The following is a 15,181-nucleotide window of genomic DNA, read 5'->3' as shown; positions in this document are numbered from 1 at the left end:
GTGGATGTGCTTTAAGAGGGATATCCGCTGGGTAGCGTGGGACAACAGGGCTTGGTCCACATCATGGAGGAGTCTGAGGCAAAGGGCAGGACTAGATAATGGCTTTGGGCATCTCCAGGAAATCCAGCCCATTTTGGTAACAGCAATGAGATACATCTGGCTGGTCTTCAATTTGTGTTGGAGAAAATAGAGCAAGCCGGGAAGAAACCTCCTTAACACTTTGTCTGCTGCATTAATATTTGCTAGCTTCTACAGCTGTCCCTGAGGCAAGCAATCAGTCACTGGCAATAGAAATTGCAACTGGTACAAAGGGTGAGGAGATAATCCCATACCTGAAGACCCTTACTACTAATAATCTGTGCATGCATGATCATGTGTTTGTGTGTTTTCTCATTGTCATAAACATGAACCCTCCATGGAGACGTCAAGGACCTTGTAGCTTCCCCAGCTGTCAAGCCAGTAGCTTGCAGACTATAGAAGGGAACACATGGTTGACATGGTTTATCACTGTACTTGTGAGGATGAGGAGTTTGGAGTGAGCTTGAGACCTGGAGGTTTCCTCTACATTCTAAGGAAGTGATGGAGATGAGGGAACATCTCAGGGTTTATGTTCCCCGAGATTCCCCTCGGGGCGGCCGTTCCCCGAGGTGGTGAAATCTTCCCCCAGGGTTGCTGTTCCCTGGGTATTTTCCTGGGGTTGCTGTTCCCCAAGATAATAAGGTTTTCTGTCTTCTCTTTGCCCTGAGCGTTTCACACCGAAGGCAGAGACGACACTGTGAGTCCAGCAGCTCAAGTTATCAAGGTTGTTTGTTTCATATTATCTAACAGTTCTTGTTCGGCTTTGCAAGGCGTCCCCAGCAAAGCAAAACACGCCGTTGGACTGGCGCTGGGCTGCCGCTGGACTGGGGCGGATCAGAGAGCCCCGTACCTTATGTACCGTACCCCCGACCCAACCACAGTCCAAGACGTATTTATTGTTTACAGAACATTACCAATACTAACTTGCTACGCTAACATGTCAGTTCTATTCTAAACCAATCTCTAAAGTCCAAATCAGCAAAAGATGGGGGATGAGAACAAGAACAAGGAAACTAGGGGCCACTCCCCAATTCCTCCATCTTGTCCTCTCAGCCCCGTATACTATGAATCCTAATCTCTATATTTATACTCTATGACAAACTACTATCTACTTCTAAATTCTTAGGATCTGTGATTCTTCCTTCATGTGAGCATTCACTTCCATGGATAGAAGCCAGAATCAGAGTCCTTCTGGGCTCTGTGGGAGGCTGGCTGACCCCCTTGTACAGATCCCAGACCCCCCTGTACAGCCCCCTGACTCTCTAGGGCTGTCAGAGGGATCCCCTGGACTCCAACAGGAACATAGTCCAAACCATGTGGTTATTGTTCTGAGCCCACCAGAGCCACAGAGGTCCTGCGGACCTTCCGTGCATGAACTGGGAGGGTCACCCACACCTCCTCTCCCAGTGCCTGTACCCACGCAAAGAACCAACACAGCCATCTATCTTGTCAAACTGCTTTAATATTTGGACATAAAGACAGGACAGAGCCAGTTAGGCTGTGCACAAACAAGATCCCCTTGAGCAACAGTGCAAGGCTGCTGAGCTTCCCTTCTCAACGGAGGTGTGGATTTGGCCAAGATGCAGTTCAGCTGATGACGACATCCTGAGCATGCCAGTGGGGTGCATGTGTTGGGTAGGGAAAAGGGATAGGGGCTTGCGAGGACAGCTCAGAGGTTGTTCAGCTCCAGTAAGGTCTGGTCCAGGACCTGGTGTATCCCCACGTTCTCCTCTTTGGCACTGGCCAGGCTCTCTGTGAATACAAGGGACACCCAGCCACGCACACAGACACAGCCCAAATGTACCCAGGTGCAGCAGGACCCACACACACCACACCAAGCACAGACACACACACACACAGATGGACATTTCAGTACAGCAATGGCCTCCAGTCAAATGGGGCATCCCCTGTGGAGCATAGTCCACACAAGTAACCCCATTTCTGGCAGGGATGAGTCCAGCCACTATGGGATCTGCCAGGGAAGCCAGGCCAGTCAGGCTGGTCACTGGGGCAGGCAGTTACCACTCTTCAGCCTTTCCATCTTTCCAGGGTGCCCTGCTGCCCATGGCTGAGCACTGTGCAGCAGTGCCACTGGCGAGTACCATTATTTGGCCATACACTGAGGCATCACCAGTGGCCAGCTGTGGGCACGTGCACAAACCCTTGGCCAGGAGAAGCCAATGCCTGCTGCATGACCCAGCAGTGCTCCGTGAAGAAAAGGAGTGAGAAAACAGCCCAATAACAGCCCAGGAGAGTGGGCAGAGGACAGCAGAGAGATAAGGAGCAGAGCTAACAAGGCTACAAGGGTAAGCTCTGCCAGGCAGTCTGCTGCCAAGGCAGTCTCTCTCCAGTGTTCGCTTCCAAATGGCATCCTGCTTGCCGCAGAGATGGGGATGGAAGAAGACTGCTGTCCATCCAGCCCCACCTCCCAGTGTGCCCTGCTAGCCTCTTCCCTGTCCCAAGTTCGGGGCAGCAGCTGCTGCTGGATCCCTAGCTCCTCTCCCAGCCTTCTCAGCATCCTCCAAGAACCTCTTTCTAAGGGTATCCTCCCTGTGCAGTTTGGCGTGGCCAGGGTGAGGAGGAAGAGGCTGCCCAGTGACTCCTGGGACAAGGGGGAAGGCAGCAATACAAACCACCACATCTCTCCCCAGCAGAGCCAGGATGATGCCAGAGGACAGCTATCACTATGTGGGCATCCCAGGACATCACAAAACCCTTCCTTATCTCTCCCACAAAATATCAACTCCAGAGAGGCTCCCTGTCCTGCCCAAGCAGGGTAGTTATCCCTATGAGGATAAGGCAAGGCTTCACACCCTGCCTCACCCCAGTGGGGAGGGGCTCCCGGCCCGGAGCCAGCCTGGCCAAAACGGGGAAGGGAGGCCGGGGCCAGGAGGTCTGGGCAGCTCAGTTGTTAAGCTCAGTAAGGATGACCCGCAGCTCGTTAGTGAGAACACGGTTTTTCTCGGCCTCCTGCTGAGAGCGCTCTAGAGAAAATGGAGACATCAACGCAGCACAGGAAAGAGAGAGAAAAAAGTGAGTTAGTGAAAAGAGACAGCATTTCTGAAAGCCTTCACTGGAAACACCACAAGCTACCCAGGCAGTGGTGGGATACAGCTAGACTGGCAGGAGGCAGCCAGTCTTGGTGCAGGGACAAGGCTGTACGTCCATCAGTTTGGAAGCTGGGTTCTGGGACATAGTAGAGTGGTGAGGAAGGAGGAGGTGGATCAGGACCAGTTTAGAGATCACTACTGAAGGGTAGCACCAGCCTCTTCACCAAGGGAAAGTAATGCTGGAGCTATGACAGGGCTGAGATTGGTGCTTGTAAGCAATGTCTGGGAGTGGAGACAGGGAATGGAGAAGACCCAGTCTAACCCTGACATTTCACACCAAAAGAGTCATGAAGAAGATGGCATGAGATGAGGAAAGCTGTGTACGAGAGTCAGAGGGTGGCTGGGGTGAGCATAATGGCCCTGTCCTGCTCAGCCTAGCAGCATGGCAGCCTCTTGGGTCTCAGCCACTGTCAGCCCGAGGGGTCTGTGGCTGTGAGCAGCCTGCAACCATCTCCTACCACACTGCTGACAGTACCCACATGAGACAGGCAGGAGATGAGGGATAGAGCGGCATGAAGAAAACAAAGGAGAAACCAATGTTCAAATTTTATTGATATCAACTCATTAACCCAGAGGGACAGAACACAAAAGAAAAGTCATGAGATGCAAACTGAAGAGCAATGTGCAAAGGACAGAAGGGTGAGGGAGGAGTGGGGGTCGCCTGCCTGCCAGGGAACAAGGTGTCTGCACAGTTGGATCCAACCCTCTATCCCCCAGGCCTGAGCTTTGGCAGTGGAGGTGCTGCTTCCCCAGTGCAGGTCATCCCCATGCTGGGGCCAGCAGGCAGCGCCGGGGGACTTTGCTGGAAGGATATGGGAGGTGGGAAATGGCCCCCCAGCCCCGGAGCTGCAGAGTCCCCAGTGCTTCTGCTGCTGGGGAGCTAAGGAGGGAGCTGCTGGAACAAAGGGCTTCTGGGCACAGTCCTCATCCCCAGGGCAATGCTGTGGCATGGGCCTACAACTACACTGTCCAGTCAGTATGTGGGGCTGCTCTCCTGCCTTGAACAAACAGCTCTAAGCACCTACATCTTGTCTCCCCGAAGAGGGGTACAGCGGGAACACCTGAGTCAGCTCCTGTCCCAAAGGAGCTGATGGACAGGCACAGGCTAGGTAGGACAGAGGAGGACAGAGAGGGGAGGGAGAGAGGTGGGATGGCCAGGCAGGCAAACAGCCGAGGTGGGGAGAGGAGAGACAGGCAGGGAGCGGGTGCAGTGCTGGTGCCCAGCGTGGGACTCAGAGGGAGGTGATGTCGTTAAGTGCATTGTCCAGCTCCTCGCTGATGGCTTTGTACTTCATCTTCTGTGCATACACTTCATCTGCAGGTGGGGGCAGGCAGGGAGCAGATGGTGGAACAGAGTGGAAGACAAAGTGGAGAGAAAGGGTGGCTGTGAACAGCAGGCTGAGGGCAGCAAGGGTGTGCGGGCACAGGCAGGAAGGATGTGACCCTATTTCCCACCCAAGGGCAGGGCTCAGACCCCAGGAGCTCTGTGCTCCCATACCAGATGCCACAGCATCTCTGCTCTCCACTTCCAGAACTCTGGCCCACACCCTCCCCTCTGGTCAAGCACTGTCCAGCCCCACCAGGGGCATGGTGTGTCCAGTTCCACTCCAGGAAAGAGGGACACATGGCTGGTGGGGACATTTTACCTTCTAGGTCATCAATGGTTTTCTCCAGCTTCGCCACAGACCTCTCTGCAAACTCCGCCCGGGTTTCAGCCTATGAGAAGCACAGTGGGGAAAGGATGAGTTGCAGGACACAATGGGTGGTGCAGGCTGCACTGCACTCCAAATCTGCCCCATTTCCAGATTGGCACCCTTCTCCAGAAGCCCTCTTGTGGGAAAGGCAAGGGACAAGAAGTAACTAGGGCTCCATAGAGCCTCACACCCTAAATCAGAACAGACTAATGAGAACATCCCAGGCCCAGGTACCTGCTATGATGCAGGACTGCAATTTAGTAAATCATGAGAGGACACAGGCATAATGGGGTCAAAACCCGTTCAGGATGGCAAGCTCATGCCTGCACTGATTCAGTGACAGCCGTACACCCCTTACCTCCTTCAGCTTTTCCCCTAGAAGCTTGATTTCCTCCTCGTACTTATCCTCCTTGGTGGAATACTGCATAGACAGAGACAGACACCTGTGAGTCCCAAGGCATGCCTCCAGCTGTCCTTCACCCCAGCAGGAGCCTGCAGCATTCCCAGACCCCACACACTCTTCCCAACCCCAGCGGCCTCACTAGGTCCTACCTTGTCAGCCTGGGCCTCCAGGGACTTCAGGTTGTTGGTGACAATTTTCAGTTCCTCCTCTAGGTCACCACATTTACTAAATCCCAAGCAGGGCCGGCAGGAGGGGGGGAGTGGGGCCAGAGGGCAGGAGTAAGGCAGGAGCAGAAAGAACAGGCATGGGGAAGCAGGAAAGAAAGAGAGAAAACAAGTTGAGAGAGGAGAAAACTCAGTGCAGGTGAACCAGGAGCAGAGCCACTGTGAGCAGGAGCTGCCAGGACGCATCTGTTCATCCATTCCTTGTGCTTCCTTGCACGGATACCTCGTGCATCACCACCAGCCAAGCTCTTGCTGGTCCCACCACAGGGAAGCAGGGATGGAGGGATGGAGGAGCATACCCAGCCTGCACCTACTGGAGAGGGAGGCGAGGGGAGGCCAGTGGTGGAGGCAGTGGTGCAGAAAGGAGAGAGGTGGCTCACATGGTTCGAGAGACAGCGACAGAGAGAGGGGGCTGCTGCACATTGCCCCGTGCCCCTGCCCCAGTACCTCTTCCTCTGAGGCAATGAGGGATTTGAGAGACTGGTCCATGGTCCGCAGCTCTTCTTCCAACTGTCTCACTCGGCTGGGGTGGAAGAGGGGCACCCCGGGAGGGGGACAGCAGAGAAGAGGGTCAAGGATGTGATGCTGATGGGTTGGCACACCCTTACCCCCAGCCTGCAATCCCAAAGACCACCCCAGTGACAGACCTTGGTGCTTCCAGGGACGAACATCCCCATCCCCATGTCTGCCAGGGATTTGGGACAAGGGCTGTGTGGGACCCCACACGCTGCCCACCAGGAGCCCCACTCACCTCTCCGCCACCTCTGCCCTCTCCTCTGAGCGCTCCAGCTCTCCCTCAAGGACAACCAGCTTGCGGGCAACCTGTTCATGGCAGCAAGTGACTCACGTTAGCCCTGTGCTTGCCCCAACTGGGGGCACAGGGCTATGAGGAGATGGCTCTGGGTGCTGCCAGGGTGTCAGGACTGGGGAATGGGGTACACACCTCCTCGTATTTGCGGTCAGCCTCCTCTGCTATGTGCTTCGCCTCCTTCAGCTGCATTTCCTGGAGTTCCATCTTCTCTTCGTCCTTCATGGCCCTGTTTTCGATGACCTTCATGCCTCTGAGGAAAGACCATGCCAGATGTCACTGCTGTGCATCAAAGTGTTATCTGCACATCCTGCCTGCCCATCTGCACATCCTGTACCATAACCCCACCACTATCTAGAGTCAGAGACACGGGACATTGCTCGGGGAGGATGGCACACCACCAGTACCCCAAAAATGCTCCTGTCCAGAATTGTGGTGGAGGTGGCGCCAGGGCTATGTTCCAGAGTGAGGTATGGCTATGGTGGCCTTCAAGCAGGCAGGTCCTAACTCATGTTTAGGGGGGAAAAGGTGTGCCACCCAGGATACGCCAGCCACAACCTCCACAAAAACAGCCTGACAGGCTGGTAGCCCTTGGGAAATACTGGAAAACATCCAATGGCAAAGCCTTTCCCATTCGAGGTGATGCTCACAAACAGGAGATTATCAAACCCCCACAGAAGGGACTCCTGCAGACTCTTCTCCTCTCACTCAAATGCTGTTGCTCAAACTGATCTTTGCCAATGGAGGGAAGAGCTCATGTAACTGCCAGGAACGCTGTGACATGTCTGGGCACTCCCGTACAACCTGAGTGCCCTTGCCTGCACAGCTCCAGTCTGGTAAACCTGCTTGCCATGAAGATGGGGCAACATACACTCTGTAGAAGTCATTTTGAATGAGGCTCAAATTGTCCTCAAATCTGACCTTTGCTACTAGCACAGAGGTTCCCTCTTGGGCTGTTATTGTGTCCTTGAGCATAGAAAGCTGCTCTGGGGAATAAATCATGCTCATATCTTCCTCTGGCTTTGGTTACAGTCTGGTGCTTTTATAAATACCAGATAAAAATTTTCAGGAATTTATGTGTGCTCTGGATAAGGGTGTCTGTATCTGGGGGAGTTCTTTGCATTGTGGTGTTGCTCTCCCCCTTTGAAGTCTGCAGGAAAACCAACAGAAACCCCAAGGAAGTCACCTCAGAGGGACCCCACTGCAAAATGAAGGGGCTGTCTGCAATCAATGGTGACCTGATACCAGTCCCACTGTGCTTTTCCATCCCACCTCTCGCTCTCATCAGCTGCCTTCTCAGCTTCCTCCAGCTTCTGCAGGGCAGTGGCCAGACGTTCTTGGGCACGGTCCAGCTCCTCCTCTACCAGCTGGATACGGCGGTTGAGGGAAGCCACTTCAGCCTCAGCCTGAGGGAACAGAAACCCTTCAGTCACTCCATGTCAAATACATATATTGAAAAAAGCATTTTCAATGATTACTCCTATTTACCATCAGAACACCCCTTGGCACTGTGCAACAAGCCCATGTTCACTGGAATGACATGCCTGACCATGCATTCCCTTGCCTCTCTATAGGGTTATCTCCATTCCTACTGGCTGTTTGATGCTGACTTCTCCCAACCTTGCAGGGCCAGCTTGGCATGTGCACCCCCACCATGTCCTCACACCTCTAGCTCCCACCCTGGAGGGGGACAGGGCACGTTCACTTGGGCAGGGTGGCCATAGCAGCTGTGCCATCACAGGGATGGTATTTGGGGTTTGCAGAGCAGTGAGTAAAGGGGGAGGAATGCCCTGTGTGGCTTCACTCCCAAAAAGGAGATCGGAGCTGCTTGTGGATTTCCTGTTTACAGAGGTGGTGGAGTGAGCTGGGAGCTTCTCCTGCAGGAACCCCCAGGGCCCTGTGCAACGGGGCAGCCTGAAGCCAAGCATGGAGCCCCCCCAGCTGATGTACAGCACAGTGCTGGGGGCAGTGGAGCGAGTCGCCCTCGGCAGGCTGGCGCCTGGCCAAGATGAGGCTGGCAGGACCAGAGCCCTCCCTTTCCCAGGCTCCCCACGCACAGGGCTGGGAGCTGGGGCTGGCCAGGAGCAGTGGCCCTGGCCCTCCGCCAGCCTGTTGACGCCTGGCCTTGCACTCTTTCCATTTGGTAAAGGCCTCCTGCTCCATCGCCACAGTCAGGAAATGCTGCCTCAGCAGCTCTCAGCCCCGTTTCTCACCGGGGGGTGCAAGGAAGACAAACCCCCGAATATATCAAGGGATGGGTGTCAGTAAGACCTCACTGTGAGGAACAGCTCCATGCACCAGGAGACAGTGGCTCCTGCTTATTCACAGGCTGCAGCAGGACTGGCTGGCTGCAGTATCTGGACACATCCAGCCTCATGCTCCAGCACAGGGAATGCCCCAGGGAATACTAGCCAAGCACAGGGACTATGGGAGCTGCAAGGGGCTGTTCACCCTGCCTGGCCCCACTGAGCAACTGGAATCCCCTGTGGGGAGTTGGAAGGGTGGGGACAGCACAGCCAGCACCTCTTTGAGACGGCTGCCAGCCCCACAGCCGCCTCCACCCCATGATCACCCTTTCTACAAACACTGTGAGAGCTTGTCCCTGGCCAGACTGCCCGATGGGGAACTGTGCTGGCACCCACAGGGTGCTCTGCCTGCAGCATCAGCCTCACTGCGTCGGTAGATTTTTTTTTTCCCAGGGAATCACCCCCAAAGTGGGTCAAAGCCGCCCGGATGGATACTTGGGAATATGAGCTCTCGCGGCAGCTCCCAGTGACCGGGGAACCCGATCTGAGGCTTCAGGAAGGGGCCATTTCCTCCACACACAGCCCGAGTGACAACAACCCGGGTACCGCACCCAGCTCTGCCGCTCCTGATATGGTGAGAATGTTGAATGAGTGGGCATAGGAAACAGAAAGAAAAGAAGAAAACCGAAAGGTCCAACAACTACAAAGACAAACCAGGAAAATGCTGCAGCTTGGACATGCCATCCCGCTGCCAAAATGGAAATTTTGGCCTGAGGCAGTGTGAAGGGGTGGCTTGTCCCCACAAAGGGACAGGCTGGAGCTAAAGCTCCGCGATCCGAACGGCAGAGTCTGCTGGAAGCCAGACAAGAGCCTGGGCGTGGGATTCTGAGCTGTGCATGCCGGCCTCCGAAGGAAGCGATCCTTTCCCAGGAGACACCCGATCCCAAGGCAGGGCTGGTCGCTGCCCGCTCCCAGCGCCCGGCCAGCCGGGAAGCCCTGGGGAGCCCCGCTGCACGCAGCATCTTCCGTCGCCAGACCGACGGAGGAGGGAGGAGGCTGGCGGAGGCTGCCCGCAGGCAGGGACTGCGCTGAGCTCCCTGCCCCGGGGCTCTCGCCAGCTGGGTGGTAGCTCCCCGCGGCTCCCCGGGAACCTCCCAGCGCTCCTGCGTCCCGGGGGCAGCCAGCCCAGCTACCGGGGCGCAGGGGGGCCCGGGCCGGCCCGCCGGAAGGGATGCCGGCAGCGGGGCCGGAGCCGGCGGGGCATCCCGAGGGGCTGCCGGGGTGGCCCCCGCCCTCGTCCTCCCATCCCAGCGGCCCTTACCCGCTCCCGGGCCTGCCGCTCGGCATCGGCCTCCCGCTGCAGGTGCTCGGCGCGCTCCTCCGCCTCGTCGGCCACCTGCTGCAGGCTCTGGATCTTCTTCTTGACGGCATCGATGGAGCTGGCGCTGGCCATGGCGGGGGCTGACGGCGGCGAGGCCACACCGCCGAGCCCTTTGTGGGATCCGCCCGGCTCGGGCAGGAAGCGCTCAGGCAGCGGCCGCTCCCGCCGCCCGCCCTGCCTCCATCCCTTCCTGCTCCTCCTCCTCCTCCTCCTCCTGCTGCTGCTGCTGCTCCTGCTTTTGCTGCCTCCGACCGACCTGCTCTGCCGCTCCCCCGGGCTAGGCGTGCGGTGTTCACCCGCGGCAGGAGAGAGTTCCCAAGCCGGGAGGGATGCACAGTGCCCCTCATCCCAGATAGGACAGAGGGTGCCCCCGGGGAGGGTGCGTGGTCCTCCCCAGGCTTTGGTCACTGTCTCCACATCCCCACCAAGTCAAGATGCACAGTTGCTTCTGGACAGGGCACACTGCCCCCTCACCCCGGGTCAGCATGCATGGACCCAGGCAGATGCATGGTCCCCACTGAAAGGGTACATGGTGTACCCCAGAGACAACACAGTGGCCCCAAGGCAGGGCACACACTTCTCTCCATGCCCAGGATGCATGCTGCTCCCCAGGAGGGGTGCACAGTCCCACTGAAATTCCCCAGAGCAATGGAAAAGAGCCCAGGAAAACAGACTCTTTTCCAGCAGTCCATGGAGTCTGTGAGGCTCTCACTGGAGCCTGTCCTGTGTGAGCCCCTATGGCCAGAGGAGCAATGTACCCATGAGTACTCCCCAAGTGCTGCCCTCCCCAACCATTGCTGCAGAACTAAGGAAGGTTGTGCTCTTTTCCCTTATGGGAACTCAGTAAGAAGCATGAGCACAGCCTGCTCCTGGGCATCCTCCAGGAGTACCTGGGCTGCAGCCAGGTGCCCAGCATCCATCATGTTCAGTCACTTGGTATCTGCTCCCCAATGTAAGGACCTGTACTGCAGCCCCACAGAAATTCATGGGGCCCATGGAGACCCTGGCACCTCCTGCCATGGGGACTGTGCCCTATGGGTGAGGTCAAACCCTCAGCTCCTGCCTCTTCATCCTGTCTGAGGCACATGTCTTGATCCATCAGAAGCTGGAGCTGGTGGCACTCAATCCTCCCTTAAGACGTACTGACAGCTCCCTGGCTGCACTTCACACCTGCCTCCAGGAATGCCAGTTCCCAGGCTGACCTCACCAGCTGGCATCAGCTCCAGGGCCAGGGGTCCTGGGGGTGACTCAGCCACATTGCTATCTACACCCCGCAGATCCAAGTCCCCTTGCCAAGAGGCAGCGGAAGAGTCAATACCGTGGGTCCCCTGGGAGCACACAGCCTTGGGCTTGGCCTTGAGCCCAGCTGGTACTGCCCCTTCCCAGTCGAGGCCTGGATGTCAGTAACGCACAAGCCAGGACATGGGGGCCCAGAGCAGAAACAAGGGTTCCTGGCAGCAGTGGGGCAGCGATGAGCCAGCTGCAGGCAGGAGGGGCACAAGTTTGAGGGCAGCCGCCCTCATCCCGCAGTAGCCAGGCTAGGTGCCTCCTGCTGTGGCCCCACCCCGAGATGCAGTCACTTCCCAGCAGAGTCCAGTTCCCTCCCACCAGCTAAGGGAATCGCCAAATAAGAGCAAAGTCTTGGCTGGAGAAAGCAGCTGGGGCGGGAACACGGGTGAAGCTTTTGGGATCATGGCCTGGGAACAGCAGAGTTTCTCTAAGACGCCTTTGGGGTGGATGGGGACAGGCCAGTGCTGAGGATGCGGTGCAATGAGGGGGCTGTTCTGACCTAAACCTGTTGTTCCAGCTGCACCGTTTCCAGCAGCCCTTGCCCATCCTGATCTGGGCTGTCTCTCCTGGGGACAAGAGGTTCTAGGACCACGATGGGCTCGTTGAGCTGCTGGGAAGCTCTGTGGAGTTGCTGATCAAGAGTCAGGCATTCCCTGCTCTGTGCACAATCTGACACCTCTCCAAGTGCCTGGGGTATTTGCACTCTTTAGTGCAGTCCCCATGGCCTTCATGCACTTCATCAAGTGCCAGCAGCAGGGCAGGGCCATACTGAGGTGGGTGTTTATTCTTTTAAGGCATTGACATTTTTGCCAAGAGCAGGAGGTTGCCTGGATTGTTGGTATGAGCCTGAGCCATCTGAGGAATTAGGACACTCTGTGCTCACAGGCACCCACTGTCCTGGCAGCCAGGGAGGACACGGGGGTGCCTGGGGTGGGTGTGCTCTGGGGGTCCACCCAACGCTTCCCCTACTGGAAGCAGAAGCAGTGCTGCACCTCGCACCAGGGAGGAGGTGACACCAGCCCTGGCTGGCACTTAGAGCTGTCAGCACATTCAGGTCCCTGGCGCAGAGAGGTGACTCCCAGAGCCCACACACGGTGCAGCTTCTCCAGGCTTTGGCATGGACCTAGGAGGGCTGTACTGGTGATGGAACCCTAGCCCTGCTGCAGCCAACCTCCAGCTGGACACTGCTCCTTCACCATGGCTCCTGTTCTGCCCCTTCCCTGGTGGCTCCCATCCACTTTGTCTTCTGGTATGGGACTCATCCATGGGACACCCACAGATTTGCTAAACTGCTGTGGACCAAGAGCAGAGAAACACTTTCCCTTCCCAGGATGGCCTCGCACAGCCCACTGCCAGCAGCAAAGCACTCCACACCACACAGCTGACATCTGCCCAGTACCACGGTTTGCCCTTTCCTCTAAGTCCTGCTTTGGGAACAGCACATCCACTCTCAGCCACGCTGATTTTGTCCTGTCCCATATCAGCACAGAACCAATTAGATCAATGTGAACCCCACTGCACACAGCAGCCACTTTGCCCAGCTTGACATGCCTGCCTCATGCCAGATTGAATGTGCCCTTCCAGAGTATTCTCAGTGTTTTAAAGGAAAGTCATCTGTAGGATCAGAAAGAGGTCTGAGGAGACTCCTGGCTGCTGCCCAGGGACTCTGGGCTGCCACAGGACTGGTGTTGCCATTGCTCGTCCTTGTCTGTTCACCCCTGTCCTTGGCAGCAGCCTCAGAGATTTGATGCATCTCCCCCATTTAGCTCCATAAACCAGCTGGGATTGAATTTTTTGTTCTCAATCCTGAAAAGCCTGGCCATGCCCTTCTGGCTGTGCTCCAGACGGCTCTCCTTTAGCTTCTCCTCCAGTTTCCAGGGTTGGTTTTCATCAAAGAGGGGCTGGCTATCAAAAGGAGGATTTATTTATAGGGTGTCAAATACCCTGTGTGGCACCACAGGTCGTTATACCCCATTCCCCAGCGGCCCCGTGGCCGCACACAGCTGTTCCACCCTTCATCCTGGCCAGGCACAAGCCAATTTCAACACCTTCCTAACATCTCCCCAGAGGGATCTATTTCCCAGGAGAAACATCCGTCATGGCACTAAATAAAACTCTTCCTGGCCTTGCCCTTCTCAGGGTACGAAGTAGCACACTGGACCCCAAATCCACCCAAATCCCCTTCCACACACCCCGAGCATTCATTCTTCCTTGCAGCCAGCACTCAGCAGCTAACCACAGCAAGACATTTTTCTGTTCCTCTATTGTGCCACAGTTAACAGGCACCACAGTTTTTCCTGCAAGCACTGAGGAGGTGCGTGCCTGGGGACTCATGACACAGCTTGGGACACTTGTCCCCCTTAGCTTTGGGAAGCCAGGCTGTAGGCTACCTACAAAGCTCAAGACAGGACCAGCAACCAACTGCCCACCACAGCTGGCCTGGCCCCTGCACCCCACGCAGGACCCGTCAGCCCAGTTTAGTGTCAACATTGAAGGAATGGGATCCTGACAGTCTTCCCCTCGGACGCTTTCCATATAAGGGCCCCCTCTTCCTTTAACCCCCCCGAGGTCCACAGCCTGTGCTGGGGAGGAGCTGCTGGCATGCCTACTTACATCTGTAGCTTTCTTCTCCGCCTGCTCCAGCTTCTCCTGGGCCTCCTTGACAGACTCGGAGTACTTCTCCACCTCATCCTCAGTGCCCTTCAGCTTCTTCTGCAGGCCCTGCTGTTCCTCCTCCAGCTGGGGAAAGGACAAAGTGTGGGGGTCAGGGGAGATGGCAGTGTCTGCAAGGCTGGAAGGGGATCTGTCCTCCCATTCTCCCCCTGGGGTCACTCAGCCTGTGTGGAGCACAGCAGGAAAACGTGGACGTGTACTCTGACAGCTGTGAGTCCTCGGGTCCTTGGGGGACTCCTGGTGTAGAGCAGCCCCCAGGACCCCCATCATCCCTGAGCCTGGTGGAGGTAAGAGGGTGGTGGTCTCCCTTCCTCTACAGGGGACTGGAAAACTCCTGACTTTGGGATACAGCTCTGGGGACACCAGAGTGTCTTCCCATCTCTTTGTGGTTGTGGTGGGAGTATGCAGTCCCCAGGGTTCTCCCTGGCACCTATCCCTGGGGATAGGGAGGTGGAACTGGGGTGTCCCACTAAGGTAAGACATGTTTGGAGGAACCAGTGTAAGGGGTCAAGGAAAAGAGACAGAAGTGTTGGTTCCTGGGGACAGATCCACATGGGGTGATGTCACTGGGGACACAGGAGGTAAGGTCTCAAGGGCTGTCAATCCCTAGAGATGGCATCCACAAGCAGAACACCAGTGGGGCAAGGTCCTTGGTCCAGGACATGCTTAGGACGGGGCACTCCAGGCTGGATAACCAGTGTGGGGAGATCAGTACGATTGGGGATATGGGAATCGCATGATCCTAAAGAGTGCAGTGTCCCCAGGCTGGATGATCTGTAAGACGGAATCCCTAGGGCTGGGCACTCAGCAGGATGGGGTTTCCAGGGCTGGACAGCCCGAGGGTGGAGGATACCCAGGTAATGCCGGGGAAGAGCATGGGACACCCACCTGCTTGCAGCGGTCCTCCGCCTGCTTCTTGTCAGCCTCCGCTTGCTCGGCGCGGTCGATGGCATTCTCCTTGTCCAGTTTCAGCATCTGCATCTTCTTCTTGATGGCCTCCATGGTGGCGGGGTGTCGGCGGCGGGGCGCGGGGCGGCAGAGGGACGCGGAGCACCGGGAGCAGCGGGAGCACCGGGAGCGGAGGGAGCACCGGCACTGCGTTCCCCGCCCCGCCGAACTGCCTAAAAGCTGGGGAGGGGCCGTGCCGGGCGGGGGCTGCCCCGGTACCTCCCCCGCCGCCCGCCAGCACCTTTTAGGGACTGGCTCGCCACCGGCCCTCGCACCGACCGGGACGGGGGGGCGGCCCCCTCGGCAGGCATCGTCGCTGCCCTGGC

General features: G+C 56.9%; 1 protein-coding gene across 4 annotated transcripts; it reads right to left on the bottom strand.

Annotated features, from left to right (window-relative positions):
• Window positions 1-1,522: 1,522 nt before the first annotated feature.
• On the bottom strand, window positions 1,523-15,026 carry TPM2 (tropomyosin 2). Of its 4 annotated transcripts, none has more exons than XM_063424019.1 (9): window positions 14,796-15,025; window positions 13,848-13,973; window positions 7,590-7,723; window positions 6,453-6,570; window positions 6,261-6,331; window positions 5,957-6,032; window positions 5,241-5,303; window positions 4,835-4,904; window positions 1,523-1,830 (listed from the first exon to the last, which is right to left on the bottom strand). In XM_063424019.1, exons 1-9 carry the CDS (start codon window positions 14,907-14,909, stop codon window positions 1,748-1,750), a joined length of 855 nt encoding a protein of 284 aa, XP_063280089.1. In that variant the 5' UTR covers window positions 14,910-15,025; the 3' UTR covers window positions 1,523-1,747. The 4 variants fall into 4 exon arrangements, with proteins under 4 accessions (XP_063280089.1, XP_063280091.1, XP_063280090.1 ...); XM_063424020.1 differs by lacking the exon at window positions 1,523-1,830 and adding an exon at window positions 3,720-4,503 and having other exon boundaries at window positions 14,796-15,026; XM_063424021.1 differs by lacking the exons at window positions 13,848-13,973; window positions 14,796-15,025 and adding an exon at window positions 9,885-10,122.
• Between the last annotated feature and the right edge of the window lie 155 nt (window positions 15,027-15,181).

This window comes from Prinia subflava, chromosome Z (assembly GCF_021018805.1).
Source record: "Prinia subflava isolate CZ2003 ecotype Zambia chromosome Z, Cam_Psub_1.2, whole genome shotgun sequence".
In the NCBI taxonomy this organism is placed as follows: Eukaryota; Metazoa; Chordata; class Aves; order Passeriformes; family Cisticolidae; genus Prinia; species Prinia subflava.
Note: the sequence above shows the minus strand (reverse complement) of the source record. Positions and strands in the feature narration are given on the sequence as shown.